A 10523-nucleotide genomic window follows, 5' to 3' on the forward strand; every position below is an offset into this window, starting at 1 on the left:
ACTTTTATGAACTAATGGAAAGGTCATGATGCTTTGTAAAAAGGAAGAAATTGATCACGTGCTAGGCAACAATAAAGGTGCACGTGATCACCTTGTGTCAACTGAATGAACTTCGCTTGTCGTTTTCAGAGTAAAACAATGTACTTTTTAGCCAAGAAACTTCCGTCTTTGGTATTTTTAATTTTGTTGTAATATTTAACTGAATGTTTACATTTCATCTGTCGGGTCAGGAAGCCTTCTTTGTCGGGTTCCTGAAAAACGTATCTCTTTTGACTTCAGGGTGAACTATTTACACAATCGCGAGGTTGAGCGGCTATGTAATTGAAATCTGATCATCTATGAGATACAAAAACAGACTTGCGAATTATCGCACTATCACAATGCTGACAAGCACAAAAGCAAAAATGGTTAATAAATATGAAGTTTGTTACTATCTGAATGTTTTTGTGTTAGAGTAAACGGATATCTTGTCACGCAAATGGTGTAATTTCATGACACTCAAAATTCGCAAAAAGCGAAGTTTCATGTAAACAATCTTAGCTCTAGTAAGTCGTAGCAATAAATTGGATTAACCAGGAAGTTAAAGAAATATTCTTGCCTTCCCAAATAAACTTCATTTTACCCTACAACAAGACCCTCTAAAAAAAGCGTACACTGGGTTGCCTGTGGTACGTGTTATACAAAACAGAAGGCACTGAATTGGGTGGTATTGAACTGCAGGGTTCCAGTTAATATTTTCAATTGGGGGGGTCATTGAGAACATTTGAGGGTCACCCACATGTCGCGCCAGCAGAGCCCGGTTTGGCTCACACGTTCACACCTTTAATTATTTTGGAATATCCTGTCCCATTTTGAGGTCTTTTAGTTTTTTAAGCTTTGTTAATAAATTCAGTTTAAAGATAACAAACACGTTCTTGAGTAAAGGTGCACGTGATCACCTTGTGTCAACTGAATGAACTACGGGAAAGAATGTTAATCGCTCGTTGTTTTCAGAATAAAACAACGTACGTTTTCGCCAAGAAACTTCTGTCTTTGGTTTTTTTAATTTTGTTGTAATATTTAACTGAATATTTACATTTCATCTGTCCGGTCAGGAAGCCTTCTTTGTCGGGTTCCTGAGAAACGTATCTATTGTGACTTCAGGGTGAACTATTTACACAATCGCGAGGTTGAGCGGCCATGTAATTGAAAATCTGAACATCTGGGTTTACCTCGGAGTAAAAACCTGTGAAAATTTTTCTTTGTTTTGTTAGCTCGTGGTAAGGTTACGTTATTGTTCGATGTTTTTTTTTTTGCCTCTTTTGTTTTCCTTCGTGTTACGTCATCTGCGAGTTTCACAGTTTTTTACCCCGAGGATGGGCCGAACATCTATGAGATAGAAAAACAGACTTGCGAATTATCGCAAATCAGAATGCTGACAAGCACAAAAGCAGAAGAAATAGTTAATAAATATGAAGTTTGTTACTATCTGAATATTTTTGTGTTAGAGTAAAGGGGTATTTGTCACGCAAATGATGTAATTTCGTGACACTCAAAAAATTTCCATGTAAACAATCTTCGCACTAGTAAGTGGTAGCAATAAATTGGATTAACCAGGAAGTTAAGGAAATATTGTTGCCTTACTAAATAAACTTCATTTTAGGGCAAAGGCAAAATCATTTGTCAGAGAAATAAAATTCCAGTCTCCTAGCGGATCACATTTCAACGCACGTATGCAAATTTGTTAACTCATTTTCACCGTGTCCTGATCTGATTCCTGAGAAATTTTTCTTCTTTCAAATATCAACAAAAATATTATTTTTCGTCAAGCGTTCCATCTTTTATGTTCAAATAACCGCTAAAAATAAAGATTTTTTAACGATTTATGCGTATTCCGTAGATATTTTTTCATAACTTAATATTCTGTCAAAATCTGTCAAAACACAAAAATAGCAACGCACGCAACAAATTTAGACGCATTGACCGCTTCGTCGAATTTCCAGGAACTTTTAGTTATTGTGAAAATCTTCGACCGGTCTGCGAATATTTTATGAGTTTTTTTCAATGGGATGTCAAAAGGCCAACTGGATGCTATGCATAATCGGGCGATCAAGTTGCGTGTGTGACCCGTTATAAATATTTTTTCACAAAATGTTCCCGAATCGTCAAGTATCACCACAGAAGACAAGGACATTATTCTAAAAGCTTATTCTACGCAAAAAGTAGGTTCTAGAGGTAGTTTTGAGAGTGGAAATCACGAGGCATAGTATATTTAATTAAGTTAACAGAACAGAAAGACGCCAACCTCATTTTGACACGGAAATGCTTTACTATTGCCATAAAAACTATCCAGTTAAGCTCGCATATTACAAAACATGATGATTTAATAAAGGCCTCCTTTTCCAGGGAAATATTTTTTGAAACAAACAACATATTTGCTATTAGAGGCAATCTTTCTTTAAAAAAGTTCTTGGCTGTCACATTTCATATTATTTTTACCTGAAGATTGTGCAGAGAACAGAGATCACTGATCCACATAAGATGTTCGATTCCTTCTCTGTCTTTGTTGAACCCATAAGTTACCAGATAATTTTCCATTTGGTTTCAGTGTTCTACATAACAGCACACTTGGTAAACTCACTTCGATTTCGGTTCGACGGACGATAGTTGTCGTCGAGGTCCATTACTCCTTGCTTTTATGATTCCAGACATTTATTTTTCACCCTGTGTCTTATTTATCCATGTTACATTCCATTCTTGAGCTCCATAAGGGTATATTTTGTTTAAGGATACACTAAAACTCCACGCGCGTTACAATGACTTTCGATGCCATTGCAGGTTTAATAATTAAATGTTCTCCTGTGTGCACCATGGAAATCAACGCATTACCCCAGCCCCCTCAAACCTAACAAGATACGTGCAGAAGACTCTATGCACAAAGACACCACTTAGCAGGGGAGTGACAGGCAAGACTTGTCCCGACACGGTGAAAAATAAAAAAAAAAATAAAAAACGAAAAATAAAAAAACGCACGAAATGAAACGCAGATTCCGACTGGGTTTGCCATTTTGGCAACCCAGTAATGACAAAATCATTTGTCAGAGAAATAAAATTCCTGTCTCCTCACATATCACATTTCAGCGCACGTATGCAAATTTGTAAACTCATTTTCACCGCGTTCCGATTCCCGCGAATTTTTCTTTCAAATATAAACAAAAGTATTATTTCTCGTCAAGAGTTGCATTTTTTATGTTCAAATAACCGCTAAAAATAAAGATTTTTTAGCGATCTATCCGTAGATATTTTTTCACAATTTAATATTCTCTGTCAAAATTTGCGCAACAATCAAAACACAAAAATAACAACGCACGCAACAAATTTAGTCGCATTTACCTCTTCGTCGAATTCTCGCTTAACACAGGAATTTTTAGTTATTGTGAAAATCTTTCTCTGTTCGTTAGCAATCACCCTTTCAAATTTCAGAGAAATCGGCCGATCCGCGAATATCTTATGAGTTTTTTTCAATGGGATGTCAAAAGGACAAGTGGATGTTATGCATAATCGGGCAAGTTCGGACGATCAAGTTGCGCGTGTGACCCGTTACAAATATTTTTTTTCACAAAATGTTCCCGAATCGTCAAGCATCACCACAGAAGACAAGAATATCATTCTAAAAGCTTATCCTGCGCAAAAAGTATGTTCTGGAGGTAATTTTGAGAGTAGAAATCAAGTTTACGACAGACGATAAATACAAACTCACGAGGCATGGTATATTTAATTAAGTTAACACAACAGAAAGACGCTAACCTCATGACGACACGAAAGTGCTTTACTATTGCCATAAAAACTATCCAGTTAAGCTCGCATATTACAAAACATGATGAATTCATAAAGGCCATCTTTTCCAGCGAAATATTTTTTGAAAAAAAACAACCTATTTGCTACTAGAGGCAAAAACCCCTTCCTACTTCATTACTGTGCGAGAAGACAAGAAACTCAAATCGTGTCAAATTACCATACCCTTTCTATGAAGAACTTTACCTTGAATAATGAAGCAAAAAATGGACGACAAGCTTTCTTTCAAATAATTCTTGGCTGTCACATTTCCAATTATTTTTTTTTACCTGAAGACTGTGCAGAGTTGAGTACAAATACCGTAATACAAATAAAATAGCCAGACAAAAGAGATCACAGATGCACTTAAGGTGTTCGCTTCCTTCTCTGTCTTTGCTGAACCCATAAGTTACCAGAGAATTTTGCATTTGGTTTCAGTGTTGTACATAAGAGCACATTTTGTAAAATATTAGAAATACAGCTCACTTTGATTTCGGCTCGACGGGCGATAGTTGTTGTCGAGGTCTATTACTCGTCGCTTTTAAGATTCCAGATATTTATTTTTCACCCCCTGTCTTGTTTATCCAACTGTCGTTCCATTCTTGAGCTCCAGATTCTTGAGCTCCAGATCCACTAAAACGCCATGCGCGTTACAATGACTTTCGACGCCATTGCAGATTAATTAAATGTTCTCCTGTGTGCAACAGGGAAATCTACGCATTACCCCAGCCCCCTCAAACCTTACAAAATACGCACAGAAGACTCTATGCACAAAGACACCACTTAGCAGGGGAGTGACAGGCAAGACTTTTACCGACACAGAAAAAAAAATTAAAAACACGAAATGCAACGCAGATTCCATCTTTTGTTCGATTTCGTGGACATGCACTCGTTAAACACAAATAATCTCAGATGCTCAGCTGTGGCTTAGCGTTTCCTTCTGTTTTTTTACGAAGAAGGCCCCTAAAAAGATAGGATTTGTTTCTCAACAATTGGAAGCGCGAAAGACAAAGAAAATACTTTAACACTGAACCCAACAAATTTACGTCCTTCTCAACAGATGAACTATGTCAGGCACCCATGACCCGGAGCCTACAACTCCATTGTGTTCGTGTCACAGACCGATTTATTTAGATTGAATTCCCACAGGAGCCCGATGACCAATTACAAGAAACTAGACTGAGGTCATAGGGTCACCGAACCGGAACTGCCTTTGTTTTTTTTTTTTTTCAGAAAATGTAATCTAAAAATAGATCGATCTGAAAAATGCCGTGACATAGCCAAGTATGTAGGCTCCCGGTCTTGGGTTCCTGATTATGTCGCTAAGGTCCTCCTGGTGAATCCTGTTAAACCACTTGATTCTTTTAAAATTATTTTTTGTGGACAACAAAAGCTTAAGCTGTCGCTGGAAGGTATGTCCACTAATTATCAAGTAGTTAGATCTACGCGGATTTCAATAGGTGTCACGAAGTCATCTCTTGTGTCTCGGAATACGGCCAATTAACGTCGCAAAGTGTTCCCTGCATGATGCTCGTCAAATGAAAGTAAACTGCTGCATTTACCTTAACCTAAAGATAACGCTTGGGTTTACCCTTATCTTATTCTTTGGACAAAGGTACAATTAATGAGACACTTCCTGTCGGATGACAAAATTGGATGTACATCTAATTACGTACATTGCTAGACATAGGTGCGACCTGATGCTTAATCTTCCACTGGGGGATTTTTTTGACAATTTTTCCGAGGAAGTTACTGACAATGGTAAATAAAACGGTGTTGCTGGAAATCAACCTTCATTCAGTTGATTTGAACCCAATCATCTGTTCATACTATTACAATGGGCCACCAGGCTCGTAAATAGACTTTTCGGTCCCAAAACACGCAATATTTGTACATCTGGACGTTTGCACACACGTTTTAAAATAAATTTTCAAAAACAACCCTTAGGGTTCCGTTAAGACGATTTTCCTCTTACTTGGGCACTTGTTTTCATTGCAAGTTCGGCGGCTTTCTTCAGAACCATAGGTGCAGTCCCTCTGTCGTCTTCGTACTCCTCCCCCACAAGTCCTGGAGCAAGATCCCCATGCACTCCATTGATAACAAACTGGGTGTCAAGGAAACAAGAACATTATCGAAAAAGTGAAAGTCTTATGTAACCTAAAAAAATGAAGGAGCTAGTCACTGATGGGACTGTTTCAAATACAATTATAAGAGACAATTGAAAATGCTAAAATCACTTCATAACATGTCGTCCTAAGAATTTGGTAGTGTCCATTCCTGCAGTGACAAGCAAAGAGTGCTGATTCATAGAGCATGACCTTTGTTTTAAGTAAAATACTGATATTAAGATATCATGTTCGCATTTGCAATATGCTTTTGTCGCGCAGTCACTAATCTAGAGGCGGTTGACATGCACGGATTCCACAGACATGCTGGAAATTTAATTTAACGCAGCTTCCTTTTAAGCATGCTGTTGATGAGTTTTTTGGCTTTTTTTTTCAGCGTTTCGTTTTCTTTCTTTTTTTTTTTTTAGCTATGTAAACAAAGTTTTCGAATGTGTCGAATTAGCTTAACCTTTTCATTCCCACGATCACAACGTTCATTCTCCATACTAGTACCATAGAGTGCTTTGTTCGGTAGTCATGAGAATCTGTTATATTGACGCGACGATCGTCGACATAAGGGACTTTAAGATAGTACACGACGGTAGACTGGGACCGTTAGATGAGTGTCATGCCACGCAAAATCCCCGTGACATTTGACCGTCGTGCTTCTAGGACGGTATGTTTTCGCCGGGTTTCTCGTCGTGGAATCTACGGTGAAAACGGTAGGAATTCATCCATACTTATTCGCACTATTTTAGTCTTTTCCTTTATTATGCATTGAAAACTGATCACCCAATACGTTAAATGTGCATTTGGTTGTGTTTGTCTTGATTTATCCATCGCTGAAATTAAAAAATCTAGCGAGAATTCTGAGTTCATTCAGAGACATCACTCGGCCACATCGCGGCTCAAACCAAAATTTGCATGTTCTCAATGTAGTGTTATCCACAATCCCCCATGACACAGGAGGAAAGCAGAAAAGAAAGGTAAAAGAGATAATTGTAGCCGAATTTTTTGTTTATGAACCAATTCCCCTTAGCGGATTTACACTTGCTAATATCCAAGGAATCTAAACAAAATGGTTCAAATTCCCGGTGAGGATAAAGAGGATTCACTGATTCGTATTCATGGTATAAAATAAGAAATTCCTCCTCGCTAATTGAACCTTCTGCAAAAGAAATTACAAAAGAATTTCTTCGCCTCTTCACGGTCGTGTTGGCCGAATCTTAAGTTAAGTCCCTATTGAGTGCAAGACGGTTGTCGGTGATTGAGATGAGCTGCCCTTAGGCGGAAAACAGAGAGGCGAAAACAGTAGAGAAGACATACAAATACGAGCCACTCCGTTGGGAACTAACGCAGTGGCCATCGCTTGGCACAATGTATACAACATCATCACAGACGTCATATGAGTGTACTCCCCAGACGTTAGCCAGGCACTTAAGTAGCTAGTAGACGACAACAGCAAATCGATAGCATCACAAATGCAGAAGTCAATCATTACAAGCTCGCTCAACATTGCGCGCTCATTCAAGATCTTAAGCTAAGTGACATTCGGGTAGATAGCTTTTTTTTTTTAAATAAACTTTCCAGAATTTACTTAATATTTAGACCGCATTCCATTTTCCTATATTTTTAGAATTTCATATATTCTAGAGATATGCAGTTTTATTGCCTATTGTATTATTATTGGATTTGTGTATTGTTAGGGTTTTGCATAGAATTTGAAGTTGATTGGTCACGCTTTGCCGCCCAGTCAGTGTATGTAGGTCTGGGCATCAAGAAGTTTAGATACTTCCATAATAATCATAATCATAATCGTAATCGTAATCGCAATCGTAATAATAATCATAATTGTAATCATAATCATAATCATAATCATAATCATAATCATAAGCATAATAGCGGTGCTCAGGTGCGCGAAGTGCACCATTGGTGTGCACCATGGATAAGATTTTTGGAAAATCTATCCATGCGAGAATTTTTTGTTAGGACGTCAGAGTACGCCCGACCGTACAGACTGTCGGGTGGAGGTGGGGAGGCAGGACAGCCTCTGGGGACGGGAGTGTTCGAGCAATTTTCCTTGGCGGGAAGTCGCTTGGTAGTGTTGCATTTGGCAACCGCGTTTTTCTGATCGGGAATCATATTAGTGACGTGTAACAGGATAAAGAGCAGGAAAGAGCACGACAGAAGAGGCGACGAAAATTTAAGCGAAGAAAGCCTCAAGGGAGGCCGAGGAAGGAGAAGAAGAGAAAACCTCAATGAATAATACCGTAAAGCTAAGAGAAGTAGGGCGAGAGACAAGACGCTTACTTACAATGGTTTGCTTTCAGGTAATGTTTTTCTTCATAATGCATGCCTCGCTGCTTCACATATTTTGTACAACTCGCTAAAAAAGTGAAGAGGGCCTGAAAACGTTTGCAATTCCGTGTTAACAGAAATTCTGGTATATTTGAACAACCACATACCACGTCGCGGTTCGAGCCTACAGCAGACATCATTGGCGACTTTTCTTGTCATCACTGTCTATTTCGTCAGACATATTATAACCGAACTGTGGACGTCGTATGAATTTATATTGGATTGCAGTACATTAATCTGCGACGAATGCACTTGTAAGCAGTGTTTGGGCCTATTCGTTCATGTTAAAACATAAATGGAATCAAAATAGATTCAAAAGAATTCAAAATGGTGCGGTATGCAGATGACTTAACAGCTTTTGTGTCGGATATCAGATCTGCTCAATACCTTTTTCAGTTACTTGATCAATTCGAAAAATGTTCTGGCTTAAAGGTGAATTATACAAAAACCGAAGCAATGTGGATTGGCTCCTCCCGTAATAACTCCGAAACACCTTTAGCATTGAAATGGCGTAAAACTGTAAAAGCTCTAGGGGTTCATTTTAGTAACAATAACGAAGAATCAGTGCAAAAGAATTTCTACGGTAAACTCACAGGAATGAAATCTCAGATACGCTTGTGGAGTTGGAGAGGCCTTTCCCTGCTTGGTAAGGTCACTATTATTAAGAGTTTATTACTTCCCAAAGTTTTATACGTCTTGTCAATTCTTCCTTCTCCTTCCGAGTTTATAAAAGCTTTTCAAACAATTATATATAGTTTTCTTTGGAAGGATCCTGATAAAACCGCCAGGACAGCAGTAATAAATGATTTCGAATTTGGTGGCCCAACGGTAACTGATCTTACAACATCAATTATGTCATTACGACTTTCATGGATTGGAAGATTTTTAAGTGATAATTCGTATTCCTGGAAAGCGTATCTATTGCATTTACTAAAACCTTTTGGTGGATAATTTTTTCTTCATTGTGATTATATGATCAATGACTATAACATTTCCTCAATATTTTATAAGGAGATGCTACATTGGTGGTCAGATTTTCGTTCTAAATTCGACCCTGTAAGTTCACGTGAAACAATTATCTGGAACAATTGTAACATTAGAGTAAACGGTAAACCTGTCTTTTATAATAATTATAATAGTGCAAACATTGTTCTTTTAAGTGACGTAAAATTTGATTTGAGTAACACAGAGTCCTTTAACCTTGCAAAACATAATGGTTTAAAAGAGTCTGACCTGGACTGGTGTTCGTTGCGCTGTACCAAGTCATCTAAGAATTCGAAGCCGCGAAGTTAATAGAGATCATGTTAGATCACTGCAATTTAAGATTGGTGACAGAATTTGTGATCCAGCACTTAGCAAGCCTAGGGAGATCTACGATCTGCTTATCCAGTAAGGCGACAGAATCTAGAGGCTTCACAAAGTTGAAATCAAAATTTTCTATTGATGATGTCGAAATAAAAAAAGCCTTCTCCTTAATAAGGTCCTGTATCTGTGAAACATATGTACAATGCTTTCAATTGAAAATACTGAATGACATTTTATTCGCAAATTCCCGCTTAGCTAAGATAGGTTTAATACAAAGCGATCCCTGCACTTTTTGTAGTACTGGAGCGGAAACAATTGATCAAGTATTTTTTTACTGTGTTTACTCACGTGCGTTTTGGGAAGAAGTTGAATCTTATTGGATCCCTATAGCCAAAGAACAAATGAATGCCTCACAATTAAATCTGGAAAATATGTTCTGGTCCATTTCTTCCAGAAGCCGTCTATTATATATTAGATAAATTCAAAACGGTGTTTTGAAAGGACCACTAGGTACTCGCGTGCTTGACCCGCCTAACAGAAGGTCATTCGGGCATAAATATGAACCATCGTCGGCTGAGGTTGGGTGTCTGCCTATAGGCCTTTCGTTAACTAGGTTCGCGACTTCGAAGAATACAGTTTGAAGTTCGGAGAATGTCAGAATACTTTCTCCAATAACGGCTGTAAGGGCTCTCTTAACAGATTTAATAAGAGATTCTGATGCTCCATTTTGCCATGGTGCATCACCAGGTGTAAAGTTCCATTGAAATCCTTCCATAACTCCAAATTTCTTCAATTGTTCCCATTCCCATGACTTTTGTGACACTTTGTAATTATTGATTAGCTGCGACGAGCTGTGGACCGTTGTCAGAATACATGTTACATGGATATCCTCTCAATGACACAAATTCTCCCAGTACCAGCAAAAAATTCTCTGTACTGTAG

General features: G+C 38.0%; 1 protein-coding gene across 1 annotated transcript in view; it reads right to left on the bottom strand.

Annotated features, from left to right (window-relative positions):
• Positions 1 to 9588, bottom strand: part of LOC138044909 (protein sidekick-2-like) — a 45839-nt gene extending 36251 nt beyond the window's left edge. The window contains exons 1-2 of the mRNA XM_068891294.1: positions 9510 to 9588; positions 5789 to 5917 (exon numbers count right to left, since the gene is read on the bottom strand). Coding sequence (XP_068747395.1) covers positions 5789 to 5917; positions 9510 to 9543 — 163 coding nt within the window. The 5' untranslated portion in view covers positions 9544 to 9588. The remainder of the gene's footprint in view (positions 1 to 5788; positions 5918 to 9509) is intronic.
• Between the last annotated feature and the right edge of the window lie 935 nt (positions 9589 to 10523).

This window comes from Montipora capricornis, chromosome 4, assembly GCF_036669925.1.
Source record: "Montipora capricornis isolate CH-2021 chromosome 4, ASM3666992v2, whole genome shotgun sequence".
In the NCBI taxonomy this organism is placed as follows: domain Eukaryota; kingdom Metazoa; phylum Cnidaria; class Anthozoa; order Scleractinia; family Acroporidae; genus Montipora; species Montipora capricornis.